We start from the raw sequence: 17,657 nt of genomic DNA, 5'->3' as shown, positions 1-17,657 counted from the left end.
GAGATGCATCAGTTGGAAAATACAGTAGGAAGATATATATACATGGAGAACATGAAAAAATGGGTGTTGTCATACCAGCTATAATGAGACTAATCAGGTATGTCAGGTAAGTGATAGGCAAATAGTGTCTAAAGATTTAGCACTGAGACTATGTTATGTCCTGTGTCTCAGGAATTTCCCAGGTGAAGTTTCCATAACACTCAAGTAGAGAGGAATGACTCAGAGAGAAAGTGAAAAAATAAAATAAAGACAAGTGACACAAATACTAAGCACTACCTACCTACATATCAATAGCATAATCAACCTCAGAGTCATTTGACTGGCACATCAGAGAGGGAGAAACATAATTTAGAAGGTAAAAAAATAATTACACCAAATAGCAACTGCTGGGATATATTTATTTTCAACTATTTTTTATGTACTAAATTCTATGGCATTGGAAATATGCTGTTTCAAATCCATAGGAATACACAAGTATGGTCGGCAAAGGCGCATCACTTGATCTCAGCCACTGCAAAATAATAGGGAGATGTGGAGGTTCTAAACCAACAAAGATTTATAATACAAAACACTTGACTTACACAAAGAAACAGATGAAAAGCAAATGCAGTTAATAGCACATAGCTTTAACTCTGCTCAGGAATTGGTTGCAGACAAAGACATTGAGGCCCATCACCCAAACAGAACTCCCAAATGCTAATTTCAATCCAGTAAACCAAGGTAACCATAGAGATTTGGCATCTACCCTGGACTCCTACCACAGAATGAACAGTAGCCCAGAAAAATGTATTTCCTTAGTTCTTTCCAGATAATATATCAGAGGTGTTAATGAGTACCTTATGTCCAGAGTGCACAATCGGCACTGTCCTCAGACAGAGAACTCCGCCTTCTTATTAAATTGAAATGGAGAGGTCACATTATACGAAACGAATTAACAATCCATAAAACTACCTTATTACTGTGGAACACTAAGGGCTAGTCCAACCTACAAAGACATCCGTGTTTTTGTAACTATTTTAGGCACTCTCATTTGCCCAGGTTACAACACTGATATAACCAATATGTCAAACAGGTTTGTGCGTCTGAGCCTATCATGATACTTACCCATGGTTGTGTCAGTGCATTCTGGGAAAATCTGGTTAGTCATCCAACAGTGTCTCAGTAGGGGATACAGCATCTAAATGACAGGACTGCTATTATCAGCACCTGGAGCAATGTAAACCTACTGCAGGGAGAGCTGGGAAGCAAGAGGACTAGCTAAATCAGCTGACCCAGCACAGCTAAGAGGTACCTCAACAAAGCAAACTTCAGAGTTACAAAGCAGTTACAAGATAACAGTTATCTGCCAATTTAGGCAGTTGGCAAGAGCAAACCCATTAGCTGCCAGTTATTAATCAAGTACTGGTATTAACCATGGTATGTGGGGACACAAATCATGTTTTTAAAGCAACCACAGAACTAATGGGTTATGAACTCAGTTAAAACTTTTAGGATAGAGAGGGCTTTCAAAGGTTGGAGATCAAAAAGACAGAACTTTCTTCTTCCCAAATCCATTCTCAGAGACTGATCACAAAAATAGCATTTTAAGAGAGGAAAGACAGGGGGAGAGATGGGGACGGGGAGCTCAATGGCCTAAGAGGGGACTAGAAGGAGTGAAAGACTAGGTTTAGATTCCTGGTAGGAATGGCATGTCTAATTGGGCCGCTAATGAGGGAAGCTACCCAAATAAAGTGGACCACCACCAGACAGCACTGATGGCAAGACCTATATATCAATACTTCTTTGAAGAATATCCAGATTTTAACTAAAGGGACCATGGAATTTATGCAAATACCAAATGAAATCCACTTTTCATATTCTACAGTAACATAGAACAATATACAGGTACACTGACGAGAAAATCTCTTATTTGGAAGGTTAAAACTAGCTATTATGTTGGAAGGTTAAACCCTCACCAATTACACCTCTACCCCATTATAACGCAATCCGATATAACACGGTAGAGCAGTGCTCTGGGGGGGGCGGGGCTGCACACTCTGGTGGATCAAAGCAAGTTCGATATAACGCTGTTTCACCTATAATGCAGTAAGATTTGTTGGCTCCTGAGGACAGCGTTATATCGGGGTAGAGGTGTATTTCATTTTCAGATTGAAAACTGGGGCAGAGGCCAAAACGTGTTTACGGAACACTATACAGTATGTACAAAACAGGCCTATTTGGAGTAAGTGGAGGTAAGAATTATGGCTTTAAGATCCCTTTAATGTATAACTCTCCACTAGAACAGCAATATTTTAACACACAGGGGAAGGGAAAGGATCTGTCTAATGTTCCTTGTGATAGTGTCTTGCAAACAGATGAAAAACAGTGTTTGAATTTGGGACAGGAAAAGAACTGAGAACATGAACTTGAATAACTGTTCAAATTCAAGTTTCTGATCTATATCTTCAAAGCTCTCAGGTCTGGCTCATGTTAAGTGAGGGACCACCCCATTCTATGAGACTGTATGTGTTGAATTCCAGTTCAGGAGACAAAACAGTTTCAACAATTGGCTCAGCACAACTATAGGACACTTTCCCAGAAATAATCAGAACAAACATGAAAGTCAGGCCCTTTGGAACAGAATGTATCTTTTTGTGCTCACTTTAATAGATATGTAAGGTGCTCAGATACCACAATAATGGCTATGATATAAGAACACAGATGGATGGCCCAACAGACAGACAGATAGCTGCACCCTTCAGGCAGGCTATCGTGAAATGCCCAGATACTAGAAATGGTAAAAAAGGATTTTTCAAACTAAATATTTTATAAATTTAGGCTTTTGGGGGGGCATGGGGTGGAGGGAGCGAGATGAGGGGGTTCTGAATAATTCCTGAGCTGATATATCGGATATCTGATTTGGACAAATCCTCTTTAGATCCTGAGTGCTCCACAAACCATTCACTACAACTTCTGCATTATTCTTTATTCACAATTCACAGTGTGTGATTAGTTATATGATATTGTTTCTGCTTCCTTATTCGATGACAAACTTTTCATCAGGAAAATAATGAATGATTAATAGCAAATTACAAATTACTGGTATGAATTTGTTAAACTTCCAGGGTTCACAAATATTTCCAGATATACTCGTGCTTGTCTGAGTGAGTAACACATGGTCTGAATAACAACAAAATTAATTAGAGTAATCCATCCACAAATAGATTTTCTCTTTTTTCATTATTTAACTGCCGTACTTGATCCTCTGGTGATAGGCGCATTAGAAATACGATAGATTAGATACCCATTAAGGGTAGCCCCTCTCACATAGTGTATCACTGTTGTGAGTATGACCTGGGTTTCTTTGATTTTATTAGTATCTTCTGGGACTAAACACACTTTCCCACAGCTGTTCTGTACTTGTTCACTACTAGATTGATATGGTGAGAAAGGGTCAATATCTGTCTAATTGCTCTCTGTACTTCCCACAGGGATGATATCTGGGCACATGTTCTGATCAGATAAAGTATAATAATAATAATAGCTTTGCACTTCTAATGACCTTCTATCAGAGGATCAAAATATTTTAGAGACAGATAGTTAACAATTCACTTATCTTTTAAAGATGGGGAGCTGAGGAACAGGGAGGTCAAATGATTTACCCATAGTCACAGAAAGTCTGTGTCAGAGTTGGAAACAGAACTCAGTAGCATTACTGTAAAGATAACAGAAGACTAAATCAAAGATTTCTCCCCATTTTGCTCCCCCTCTCCTAGAGAAGATATATATTCAGGGTGTTTGAGACAGCCTCATTCACAGGTAAGAGTTAAGGGAGTACTTTGGGGATTACCTTTGTACAATTTAATATGTTTCAGTCAGTTAATAAAAGCAGGATTACCGCAAATCACTCTACAGTTAGGTCCAACGACACTGGGTTACATGGAAGACAGGCTGGGACATATCTTTGATACTGAAACTTTTGTAACAATAATTATGCCCATCACTTACAGTTTACAGAAATTAACTATCAGATAATTAATCCTGACCTCCTAATCTCCTATGGGTTATGTAAACTGGTACTTTTACATCCAGTTTACAAATTAGGAAACTTGGAAACAGAGGCTAAGTGCCTTGCACAATGCCAAACAAGTAGTTAGTAGTGGAGTCAGAATTAGAATCCATGTAGCAGGAGTTCCTAACTGCCAGTCCTGTGGTGTAACTACCACAAAACTCTGTCTCACTAATGAGACTGTCTCTGTCTGTTCTACTTATCACTCAAATGATAGTGGCAAGTAACCCACAGGGTGCAACGGTGTTGCAGACATCATATTGATTACACAGGGTCATATATCAAATATAACATATTCTAATCTACAAGCTGATCAGTTAATTATCTTTACAGTGCCTGTTTATATATATAAATAAATATATATAAACAAATATATATATAATATATGTATATAATAAATATATATAATATAAACAAATTAACAACATGCCTTCGGAAATTATGAAAACTGAGTTCCTTTCCATGTATTACAATGTGCTCAGTGTGGTTACAATGATATGGGCAGAAACAATCCTATTTCATATCTCCTGCTAATCACAGACAGTGGGATTGATTTATAATGGTACCTTGGGGCAGGTTCTCTTCTTGCACAATTCCGATGGCATAAGGATCACATAATGGCATATAGGGATGGGTACAGGGCATGACAAAGAATTTCTCCACTATGGCAATCCTCCACTGAGATAAGGTCCATTAAATTATCCTACAGCAGTAACAGATCTCAGAGCTGCCTACACAGTGTTATGCATCATCAGCACTGGGCTGGCTCAGAGAATCAGGGAGCTGGAACTGGCACCTCTGTGCCCTCCTGCTCTGTCACAGAAGAAAATCAGCCCCATTGTCTCAGAATCAGAAGCACGAAATTAGCCTCAGAAGTGATGGGATTTCCAGATTGCAAATGATGTATTTATAATGTAAGGGCAACTATTAGGCTCTCAGTGTTATTAACATTCTGTTTTCATTTTTACAAATATACTTTTATTTTCATTTCTCAGCTATAAAAAATGTAGTTTGTGGTAACACATGATATGAGCAAAGCTACTTCTGGATACAAGCTCATTTCAACTCACATGTGCCAGTTTGATTTTTTGGGTGCTATAATATAACTGATTCCTATCGTTGAGGTCTTCTGCCATCCCCTATGCCACACTAGTTCTTACCAGTCTCTCTTGCAGCATTACTGAAGGATGGTGATCTCTCTTTGCCCACAACTCTGTACCCAACCAGTTACCCACTTCCTGAAGGTCAGAATTCAATTTCTCTCATCCAATACCATATGATTAATCACTTCAGTCTTTTGTTCAACTTCACAAACTCCCAATAAACTTATATGTAAGGCATTTTCGGTCACGTCTCTTGGTAGATTAGGCTGGGGCTGAGAGATCAGGATTGAGATTTATTATTATTTAATATATTCATTGCAGAGACCAGATGCCCCAAGCAGAATCAGGGCTCCATTATGCTAGGCACCGTACACACACACACAAAGACTAAGTCAATGGCCCCGAAGAGTCTTAGGCCCTGAGAAATGAATGAGCAGATCCTTGCATCCACCTACTACCCCACTGACTTCATATAATTGTACATAACCCAGAGGAATCTACTCTATTTTTAACAAAACAGAAGTAAAATAGATGATCTGATGATATAACTATAAATCACCAGTGATAAAATCAGTGCACTATTTTAAAATATAACTGGGTACAAAGAGCAGGAAGTAGCTTTTAATAGTAAGGGCCAAATCATGACCCAGCCTATGCACCCGTGTTAGCCCATGAGGACGGGTAAGACCATCCCTGCTTAACCCATGTGTGGTATTCCTGAACCTTGAGTCTGAATCTCTAGGGGTAAGCATGTGTTGCAAGCCCATTACTTCCCCAGAGCATGAGGGATGAGAGAGGTGGAGAATGGACCAGCTCCTCTGGTCAGTGTGAGTTAATGGTACTACTCTGGTCACTGGTATGTGACAGCAGCAGATTGCTGTGCATGTGGAGCAAGGAGGAACTAGGGAAGGAACGTACAGTTCTGATGCACAATTACTTCCCTGTGCTGTTGTTCCTTGGGTGCTACACCTATACACTGCCCCCCTACAGAGCAGACTACACATACAGAATTTATGTTTTTTAAACTAAAATAAATGTGTATCTGTAAAACATGTCAAATAAATTAGAAATAATCCCATAAACAAAGCAAAATAGATAACATGTTTAAGAAATCCTTCTGTTACTTTACTGCTATTTAATAATTGTTAACCCAACTATTAAAATTCTATCTTTTTACAGGTCTTGGGAGTGGAAAAGCCCTCAAATCAACCATTTTAATATGATGTTTATGGCATTATTCATCACCCTGAAAATAATCTCCCACCTGAAGAATACTGCAGAGAAGTAAAATTGATTTCTTTTTTTTTGATAAATACAAGTAAAGCTATATTCCTCCAATTTCAGGAACATTTATTATAGCACAGTGATTTTACTGCTCTCCTTCAGTATCTGTCAACATTTCCACTATAAACATGGCTGACAAAGTTCACATTGGGGCAAAATTTAAATTCTCAGCATAAAAGTAATATAAATAAAAACAGAAAAATTGGGTGATGCCTTTTAACATGATAGACATTCAGAAGAGGCAAGTTTCAAATGCTTTTTGAGTACTACAAATTTTAACATCCTTGGCTTTTTATTTTTGCAACTGAAATTTTGCAGTTCATTAGTTTTTAATGTGGATAAATGCCCATGGGCACTCTGATAAGATAATATAAGCAATGCATTTTAACAATAGCAATTGCAGATGTATAGCTTCTTGTAACAAACATCTCTAACATTTTTTAGGTTTCTTCTTTATCCCTGGCAATTCAATTAATACTACATGGTAACAGGTCTGAAGGATTTGCCATGTTCCATTGTGCAAAAACCATTTTAGAGAATCTCTGCTTACTGCTGATTGACACATAGCCATTACTGTAAGCTAAATAGAAAAATAGAGATAATTCATAAATAGTAGGTTTACATAAAAGAATTACAACTCTTAGAAAGATTATCATGTAAAAAAGTGGTAATGATTTAAATTGACAAAAAACAAAATATTCAAAGAAATAAAAAAAATAAAATAGACCAGTTTTGTTGCAAGGGTTCTATTGGCATTTTCTAGGGTGACCAGACGTCCCAATAAAATTGGGACTGTCCCGATACTTGACTCTGTCTCGTCTCCCGACCTATGTACAATCGGGATGCCATTTGTCCTGATACTATAAGGTTGCCAGGCTTCTGGTTGGTGCAAGGCTGGTAGGTTCCCTACCTGGTTCCGCGCATCTCCCCAGAAGTGGTGACATCTCCCTCTTGGTCCTAGATGCAGGGACGGCCAGATGGGCTCTGCGTGCTGCTCCCGCCATGACCACCTGCTTCGCACCTCCTATTGGCCAGGAACTGCAGCCAATGGAAGTTGCAGGGGCAGTGCCTGCAGGAGAAACAGCGCGCACAGCCGCCTGGCCACGCCTCTCCTTAGGACCAGAGGGAGATGTCACCACTTCTGGGGAGCCGCCTGAGCCCACACCCCCTCCTGCAACCAAACATCCTCCCAGAGTTAGCACCATGAACTCCCTCCCATGCCCCAACCCCTTGCCCCAGTTCCAAAAAAACCCCAAAACCCTTGTGGCAGGAGCTGGGGCCGTGTGTGGCCCCAACCCATGGCATGTGGCAGGGGCCAGAGCCAGGGCCGTGCGCCCCCAACCCGTGAACTGCGGCCAGGGGCTGCTGTTGGGGCCGTGAGCCCCCAACCCACAGCAGGGGCCTTAGCCGGGGCTGTGCGCCCCCGACATGCAGCTTCCTCGGATTATGCGCCTCCCTCCCCCATGGCTCCGGCGGGGGCTGTGAGCCTGTGGCTGACCTCCCTCTCCATGTGTCCCGATATTTTATTCTTGCCATCTGGTCACCCTAGTGTCTGCTGGCAAAAGTCAGGTTCTTGGCTTCTCCTGGCTGAAAGTGTGTACGAGGACAGGGTGCACAAGTATAAGCTGCCCATAACGCAAGCTCTGCCAGGAAACAAGAGTTTGCTGGCAGCTCCCACAGTGAGCAGGGAAACAGCATGTAAGAGATGAGCTCATCCACTGCATATCCCTGGGTAGTCTCCCCCAGTAAGACTCCTAAGAAGCCCTCTGCCCCAGTTTAAAGTAGCCTTCCCCTGATGTAGGCAGAATCCATGCCCATCTTTCCCCAGAATGAATCCGTGTTCAGGTCCTGCTTAAGTCACCCTGTTGATCTTGAGTATAATGTTTGATATTGTGTTATTTCAAAAACTCTAAGAAAAATGGGTGATCTTAAATCTCATAAGAGCTGCAATACAGGCACAACAGCATATATTGTATATGCAGTTTCAACCCTGACTCTGAATTTCCTGACTTTTGTCCAGTTAAAACAGCTGCTTAATGTTATCTTTACATAATGTTTTGTGAGAATATACATATCTGTACAGTTACTTGAAGTTAAGAATCATCACAACTACAGGAGTCTATCAAGACAAACATTTGTTTTGTTCTCTAGTCCTCCTGTGGTGGTTACTTACACAACTACTGACAGGTTTGAGATTACCATGCTGGAACCTATTTTCATGTGACAGCCGCAGTGCAGATACTTGTCGATATACTGGTGCTGAATGTTAATCACTGCTACAGCCTAGAAACAATTGCCAGCTACGTCACTTATCACCAGAATGAACAGCAAAGCCTTGACTTAATTGCCTTATCATGTGCCACACGCTTCCTGCTGAAATGGATAGACAGCACTAAGAAATACTGTGGGGGATAAAATAATTATAAACTAATAAGAATGTTCAAAATTAATGATAAATACAGCTCCAAGCATCAATTTTGGTTCTCATATCTTTCTCCATTTACACCTTTTTAAATACTATCCAAAAGAGATTCTGATTATTTGTATAAGATCTAAATAGCAAAACAGGTTATGAATAAAATATATTTAACAATGTAATGTGAAGTGTGGACAGGACACAGAAACATAGATATTTGTCCTCCAGTTTGAATATTCAATACAGCACTTGATTTTATTAGAAAAATCTTCCACATAGATCAACTTTTCTAGAAGATCAGCAAAACATTTTTAATAGGTAAACACAAATTTATTTTTCGTATACTGATACTCTAAGCTAAATCTTGGATAGTTCAAACTTCAAGAAACAGATCCAAAGCAGGTACATCTCTGATGCTATTCAATCAACATGCACAAAATCATGTTTCCCGTTAAATAAACACTCTTTATTTCCTGCAAACAATGAATGCTTGGCCTTACAACAATCATTAGGTAGCCTCTTAGATAGATAGATAGATAGATAGATAGATAGATAGATAGATAGATAGATAGATAGATAGATAGATAGATAGATAGATAGATAGAAAGAAAGAAAAAGGCAATGAGACAATTAAAATAGCATAATAATTAGTTGTTTGCTCAATATTTTAAATACTTTTTAATTAAAGTATATGTAAGTCTAACATTCAGATACAGAAAGAAGAAATGCTGAACACGGTGTTCATAAAGAAGTCTTACTAGCTCTTTGTTTTTTAACTGATGAGGAAGTCAAATAATCACTGCTGGAGTGGCAGGAGGCTATATACAAGAGATTCAAATCAACCCGTGGGATAGTACCACATATAGTTCTCTGACCAAAGCTTCCTTCCTTCTATCTATAAAATTTCTCCCTGAAAATAAATTTCATCATGTTTTTGTGCCAGATGTCACTTTCAACAGATTCTCTTATAATGATCAAAATATTATATATATAATTTTAATGCACTGCTATATGCTGAACCTGGTTATTTACACAGCACATAAGTTCTAATGTAGTTATCACAAGTTATTCTAGCACCAATCATTCAGAGGCATCCGTGGGAAAAAAAACAGCTTGCTGTCAAAAAAACCTTCTTGAGATTTGAATAAAATTTGCACGAGATCTCAAGAGAAGCTGACATAAATAAACAAAGTATGTGTTAAAATTAACACATTGAATGTAAATATTAAAATACATACAGGGCATTTTTTTTCCTCAACAGTTCACAAGTACTGTATATCTTAAAATCAGCCACTGAATAACAGCTATGCCTGAATCTGGATAGTATGAAGGTCAGTAAGTAACTTGGAACTTTACATAAAGGAGTAAAGCAACAATATAAACAATATAATGATTATGTGATAAAGAACTGCACATATTACCCAGTTCAAAGAAAAATAAAACAGTCTGATAACAAAATAATATTACAGTATCTGCATTTTAAAATAATAATAGCCAAATTAGAAGTAATCAAACCTCAAATGAATGTGTAATTAAAAATGTTTTAAAATAGACTTAATTTTACTTTATTTTTCATCATTAAATTTTACTTCCAAATTAATTTATTTTACTACATAATCTGTTTAAATACTAATAAGTCTACATTACATACAAGTCACAATTAAAAACCAAAATTAAATATATACCATTCCTAATATCACATTCATTTATTTCAATATGGTTTTAGGGATAATTCCATTCTATTTTACAAGGGATCCAGAGACTACATATGTGTGTGCGTATATACATACACATAAACATACACACACACAGACAATTACTGCACTCATGATACACAAATACACACCCTGCAAATACACGTTAAAATAGTAAGATTAAAAAAATAATAAAATTACTGTTTTAGAGTCTATTTTACTATCGGAGATTTAAAAATTAAAAGCATATTTAGAGAAGAATGATTTTTCCATTTAATTTTCCAAGTTCTGAAAAGTGCTCTTTATGCAACAGTGTTAGATATCTATGATTATGGGTGTATATATGTGAATGAACGAATAAATCCTTAACCCACCATATCTTTTTCTCCAGTTTGCAAGCTGTCACCCGTGAAAAGTATGGTGTAGATGATAGGATGATACTGTACCTGATTGGCTCTGGAGGTGGTCATGGGATCAGATGGAGAGGACTTGGTGGTAGTTGGGGAAGATGGCAATGTCTGGGAACAAAGCAGTTCAGGAGCAAATCAACCTTTACAAGCCTTAGACTGAACAGTTAAAAAATAAACAAATAAAAGTAATGTAACCAGAAAAATAAAATTAAAATAAAGCATAAGACTAAAATCTTTCTCCTACTCATTGGAACTTAATGGAATTTAAGGTCAATTGAATAAATAAGTAATGCATGTAAATATGCATGCATATGTGTGTAAAAACAAATTCATGACTTGAAATCAAGATGGTGAACTCACATAAATACTAAAAGATATGCTAACCACAGGAATATTTTCTTTTCTCGCTCCTCTTCTTGGGGTACATAAAAAGACTAAAGTAAATAAAAATTCCAGCAAGTTCAATGAGTACACTAAAACTTTCTAACAGCAAACAAGGCTAGTGCTGGGAAGAAGTGGTGACGTTTACTTTGGCATTAAATTATTCACCCACTCTGTATGCTGACTATATCTAACAAACTGAATTTCATAAAATATTTGATCCATATCTTAAAACAATTAAAATCGCAGCTAGTGAAGGTTTTTTAACAATAGAAGAAACTGCTAAAATATTCACTGATTTTTTCAATCAAGAGCCATGTGTGAAAAATGTAAACATCAATCTTATGATGGATGAACATGCAACTAATGGCATCGCAACAATTTACTATGATATATTTATCATTAGTGTTCAAAGATCATTAATTTAATAAGGGCAAAGGTTAATAATGCAGCACCAGCCTGTGTTCAAAATTAACACAAAAAAGAATTAGAAGTCATATTTATTGATATGTTTTTTCCTAAATATACATATACTTAACATTAATACTTGAACACATCTGTTCTCAAAAAACACTGCTCTATTTAAAATGTACATGTTTAGATACATAACTCTCAAACATATTAGTTCCTACTAGAGTAACTTATTTATATAAATGTAGTGAGAATGTCAGATTTCAGTTTTCAAGATATAATATACAATACTCATTCAAATCAGACTTTCTGGAACATCTTTACAATGTTCAAATATCTTAGAAAATCTGAAAGTACACCAATATTACTGTGAGAAATAAGGACTTAAGTACTGTAGAATAGGGTTGCCAACCCTCCAGGATTGTCCGGGAGTCTCCAGGAATTAAAGATTAACTTTTAATTAAAGATTATGTCATGTGATGAAATCTCCAGGAACATGTCCAACCAAAATTGACAACCCTAGTGCCTAATATTCTCATACAATTAATAACCAGAACTACTTAGAAATAAAGCAAAACTTGTAAACTTTCATAATTTTTGGTATTTGCATTCATTTACAGTCCTAAGAAGTATAACCCACATTTTTAAAAGTGTGTACATACTTTAGCACTAACAAAACCTCATAATGCATGTGAGCAAGTTGAGATTGTATGTATGCAGAAAGTTATATGCAATGGTAGAATACTGCTTGCAGATAGATATGCATCAGGCATTTTGTGCATACAGCGTTAAATATTTGGGCCTATATGCAGAGCAGTGTAGAGCTCTTTATTTTACATTTTCAGAATATATTTGTAAGTAAAGCCATCAGAAAAGAAATAGAAATTTTAATAAATAAACAGGCTTCTATTTCATACCTTCAACTCACCATAAACAAAAAGAATTTATCCTAAGCATCAGCTAGGGCTTTATCAAAAGGCTTCTAACACAGCACATTCTGCCACGTGCTCCCTCAAAAATAATAGGGCTCTGCTAAATTATGTAAACCTGGAGAAACCAGGAAATATTGTAAAGAAAAACAGATCAATTATTAAGTATTTTCCCACATCTTTCTCTACAGTGTATGGCTTTGTTTGTCCTATATCTTTTTTTGGGATAGAATTATTTTTAAAAGGAATTGTGGATTTTACCAGAGCTAACTGTGGTCAATTACACCAATGTAACCCTTCTGGTTTAATGAGATTGCACAAGTGTAACTCAGGGCAAAATTTCATCAAAGTTGTGGATCATAATGTGCTGATTTTCATTGGTCTACTTAAAAATCTACATTACTGCTATGAAACAGGATGGGGGTGGGGAGTAAACAGGCTGTAACTCATCATGCCAAAAGTGTCCTGTACTAAACTGAATATTAAAGTTCTCGGCCTAAAATGTATTTAAAGAACAAAAAACATTTTACAGACACTTCAGAATTCGAGATGAGGATTAGACTTTTTGACTACCGGCATCAATTGTGATATTTCTGGCATCTGATGGTTTGTGTCACCGACATTAATTTGTGTGTGTGGTTTTTTTTTTTTATATTCTAACACTAATTAATCAGAAGAAAAAAAGAGGTTTTAAAACAGCTGTCTAACATACATGGAGAGAATTCAGCAAGTACAACTATTGTGGAAATAGTAACAATTTAATACTGGGAAATACCCTGTTTACCAGTAGTACAGGTTACACAAAACAGCTGGAATATACACAATTCTTATTTAATAACAACATTCACCTTCCTGAAAGCAGAAAAATATGGCAGTGGAAAAAAAGGAATGCTAACATTTTATGTATTCTGTCTACTGAACCTACCAGAACATTCCCCATAATAGAAGCACTCAGTCCACTATTTTATTTTCTCAAAAACTTCTTTACAATACAATGAAAAGGGGTAAGAACAGTTGAATACAAAACAATTGTTAATAAACAAGCATCAAAATGGGCATAAACATTTTTCCATAAACACACACACACCGGTGACAAAATATTCAAAATTATGTATAGCAAATTGCTTTTCAAATCAAAGTGTTTTGTGTCTGAGGCAGGGGCTGTTTCTGTGGTTGCTGTCATAACCACTATTTTCTTTTTCATTGAATAGTACAGTAAATAATGCAAGAAACTAATGCATGTCCTCATAGAAACAGGATTTCTTAACTCGTGCAGCCTCCATCTTTGTCAAATATGTTTCAATTAAAAAATGAGCCTGATTCTGTACCATTAAGATCCATGAGAGAGGGACTAGATTCTAAATTTGTACATTGTGCATGTTTAGTAGCCATCTTCCCCATGCTCAACCCTCTTTAACTCCAATTGTTTTTTCAGGTCACATATCCCTCAAGTGCATCATGGAGAAAAGGTCACTTACAAACTGGATAACATAGTTTAATAAAGATTTCACAGATGTGCATAATATATAATCAGATAGCATTTTTTTTAGACATACAAACAAAACCTCTTTCATCACCACCAAAATAAATCAATATGATTCTCTTTAAATAACATATACGTTATATGTATTTATGTGAACCATCTATTTATTTCATAATAAACACAACTGTGAATAAGAATTTTCAGAAAGAAAGAGGCAAGTTGATGGGTTTTGTTTTTTGGGTTACATTACAAATCATTTCCTTTCATATTATTGGAAACTATGTTTCATCGATATGTCTTGAAGTGCTTTACAAGAAATCTGTGAAATAGACATTTAGACAGAATTGCTTATTAATGAAATTTGGAAATAATTCAATTTTGAATTACTATATAGTGTAGAATAATTTTAAAAACTGAGTGAGGGTTTTGCATTAGGCAAGCACTTGAATTTAGACGTTATTAGGCTTCTGGGAATGAGAATTATAAAGTGATTAGAAATTATAAGATGATTTTACATTAAGGAGTCTCAATTTTCAAGACTGAAACATTCATACTATTACTGAAGCTCTCCAGTAATTAAAGGCTGCCCTCTAGCAAGGCTATAGTAAAAGGCCAGTCAGAATTTCTACTCTACACCATTTTTAAGAGCTTATAAAATTTTGAAGCAAGCTAAAACTTCACCAACAATGTCCAAGCCAGAGTGAGTTTTTGTCTTTGTTCTCAAATTTTATAGCCTTTCTTATAGTTTATGTTTACAGGTAATAGATATTTTTGTGCTCCTAGAACAGAGTGATTCCAAAAGTAAAAAGTAAAAAAGGTTTACTGACCAACAGCCAGATTCTGCTTGACACGCACAAGAGTGTGCAGCATTTAGGGAGAATACAAAATGCGTTTTCATCCTTAGGTGGCTCACACAGAATTGCACTTTGTTTTGAGATTTCTCTCTCTCTCGCCCTGTCCCTCTAGGTGCATAACATCCTAAAGTAGGTAGGAGGAAGACAGAGTGGTAACACACCTAATACTTCACACCCTTGAGCAAGGAGATGGCTGGCTACAGAAGCAGTGGGTGTTCAGGGAGGCCTGCTGAGACTTTTTCATGAGGTGGGCAGTCTCCACAGTTCACTTAATGCTGAGCTGTGCCTAACTGGCACACTCTCATCCTAAATATTATTTAAAAAATAAGATTAAATATTTACCTTCCAGATCATGAGTATTCTACTGAGTGAGTTAACTGTTCAGTACTTTAACTCTTAGTGCCATACTAGATGGTTGGGGTTTTTTTGTTTTTGTAATGAAGGATGAAGGGGGGAAAAAAGGCAGAAAATAAAATAAAATACCACAGTTAAACAATGGTAAAGCCATGACAACACCACAAAGAAATAGGACATTCAAATTTAAAGTTGAAACTCCATGCAGTTTACCACTTTGTAGTTGGCTATGGCAGTGCTTGCCAAACAATAGTGATCCTGCATAACACAAGCTTCAAGTCAGAATGAGTTTCAGCCTTTTTTTAAAGTCCACACTTTTAAGCATCATTAAAATAATGTGAACATACTTTCTGTGGTTTAATTTTAAATTGCTTAAGTCAACAGGTCTGTTTTTACACTTCTTTACTATCATTTTGAATTCCATTGCTGATGAAATTAAGGGCAGAATAGCTTGAGCAACTAAAGCCAGGCCAGGGACAAAGCTGCGGTGCAAGATTCCACCACATCACTGTGCTGGAGGACCTGAAGGACTGGCTTAGTACGCTTTCTACAGTGCCAGAAGGGGTCTCCCCTGCAACTGCTCACTTTGCCGTTTATTATTTTTTTAATCTATTACAAACTCTTAACATGTGACTCTAGTGAGGCAACATAATAATCATGAAGTATCTTTAAAAAATAGGGTCTGTTATGTAAATACGTAAGTATAGATTTTTTTAAAGCTTGTTTTGATTAAGCAATAATTAATATTAGCTAATTAATCACAGTCCAGAGCATAGAGAAGTTATTTTGTTGATATTACAGTTTGAAGATCTGACTTCCCACTGCATTGTACCTTTGCACCTAAGCAAAGTGGGTGTAAGGCACTTGTGGTAGTGTTTCACCACTTTGCACTCAATCTGCACTAATGTAAATAACTATGTTGGGTGCAAGGTAAGGGAGAAAGAGGACCAAAGTTAATATATGCAGACAGACATTTATGAAAGGTTTTAAAATGCTGTCTTATCCTTGACTTTCACTTTAATGGCAAAAATGAGGATTAGTAGCTCTTGGAAGGGTTTATGGTCCTCCATGAGGGCCTGTTCACAAAACAAGAGAAAGTCCTGCTCTGGTATGTTACCTGAAAAAGAGCATCTCATGAGCCCTTTGGGAATGACAAGGGGCTGGGAGCATAACTTTGCAGTACAGGGCTTGGGGGAAGAAGGAAAAGAGACTAAAGGAAAAAGGCAGGAGTTAGCATTCACCTCCTGCGCCTGCCCCGCAACCTATTATAATAATGGAGGAAAATTGTAAGATCTAGCCCCCCCTTCTTCACCCATGTCCCCCCTTTATATACCAATAAAACTGAGTAAGGCCATGTCTATATGTACCACGCTGCAGTGGCGCAGTTGTACCAATACAGCTGCGCTGCTGCAGTGTCTGGTGAAGATGCTTTATGACGATGGGAGAGAGCTCTCCCGTTGGCATAATAAAACCACCTCCAGGAGCAGCAGAAGCTATATCAGAAGAAGAAGCTCTTCCGTCACCACAGCATGTGCACACGAGTGCTCATGTCAGTGTAATTTATGTCATTCAGAATGGTGGTTTTTTCACACCCGTGAGTGACAAGTTATACCAACTTAGGCCTAAGTGAGCAGGAGGACACTCAAATAAGAGGCACATAAAAACATGGGATGAGATTTTATGTTGTGTCTGCTTAAGTATCCATTTCTTGACACTAATGTGCTCGCCAGCTTTCACCAGGTGCCTAATCCTGTAATAACAACAAAAGTAAGTCTTTTAAAAGAAAAATCATGCGTGTGTAGTGGGGACCAACACTGGTTGCATCTGGCATCTTCTAATTTTGAGACTGTCAGCAAGTCAGGTTTCAAACCTAGATATGGCATAGAAATGCTGTTAGCCTCAACCGTCAATGATCTTCTCAGAGCAATGAACAAAGATCAGATGTGCTTTCAAATACTGCTAGATCTGGCAAGAGTTGGAAGCACAGCTTTAAAGTCATTCTATTCATACAGACAGATCCAAGAGGATGGTAGATCGTTGACTCCTCTTCCTCCTTAAGGCATCTCAGCTGTGAAGTCACACAAGGCCAATCTTGTCACCCTTCTTGTTCAGAGATTATGAGAAGCTATAGATAGGTCTTGAGGTGGGGTTGTCTGCAATCATCAATGCTGCATACAGATTGTCTTGAGTGGTTTAGATAGAACAAATCCTGTAACTTGGCATGACTACATGACCCTTGTGGTCATAGGTGCCAACTCTGTGGGTGCTCAGCACCCACCAGCAGCCCTGC

General features: G+C 37.3%; 1 protein-coding gene across 11 annotated transcripts in view; it reads right to left on the bottom strand.

Moving 5' to 3' along the window:
• Window positions 1–17,657, bottom strand: part of NOVA1 (NOVA alternative splicing regulator 1) — a 250,784-nt gene that overhangs the window by 24,982 nt on the left and 208,145 nt on the right. For all 11 annotated transcript variants that reach the window (XM_045015315.1, XM_045015311.1, XM_045015316.1 and 8 more), the window contains one exon: window positions 10,992–11,063. In XM_045015315.1, the coding sequence (XP_044871250.1) occupies window positions 10,992–11,063 (72 nt within the window). The remainder of the gene's footprint in view (window positions 1–10,991; window positions 11,064–17,657) is intronic.

This window comes from Mauremys mutica, chromosome 4 (assembly GCF_020497125.1).
Source record: "Mauremys mutica isolate MM-2020 ecotype Southern chromosome 4, ASM2049712v1, whole genome shotgun sequence".
Lineage (NCBI taxonomy): Eukaryota > Metazoa > Chordata > Testudines > Geoemydidae > Mauremys > Mauremys mutica.
The sequence above is the reverse complement of the archived record's forward strand: the minus strand, read 5'-3'. Positions and strand labels throughout refer to the sequence as shown.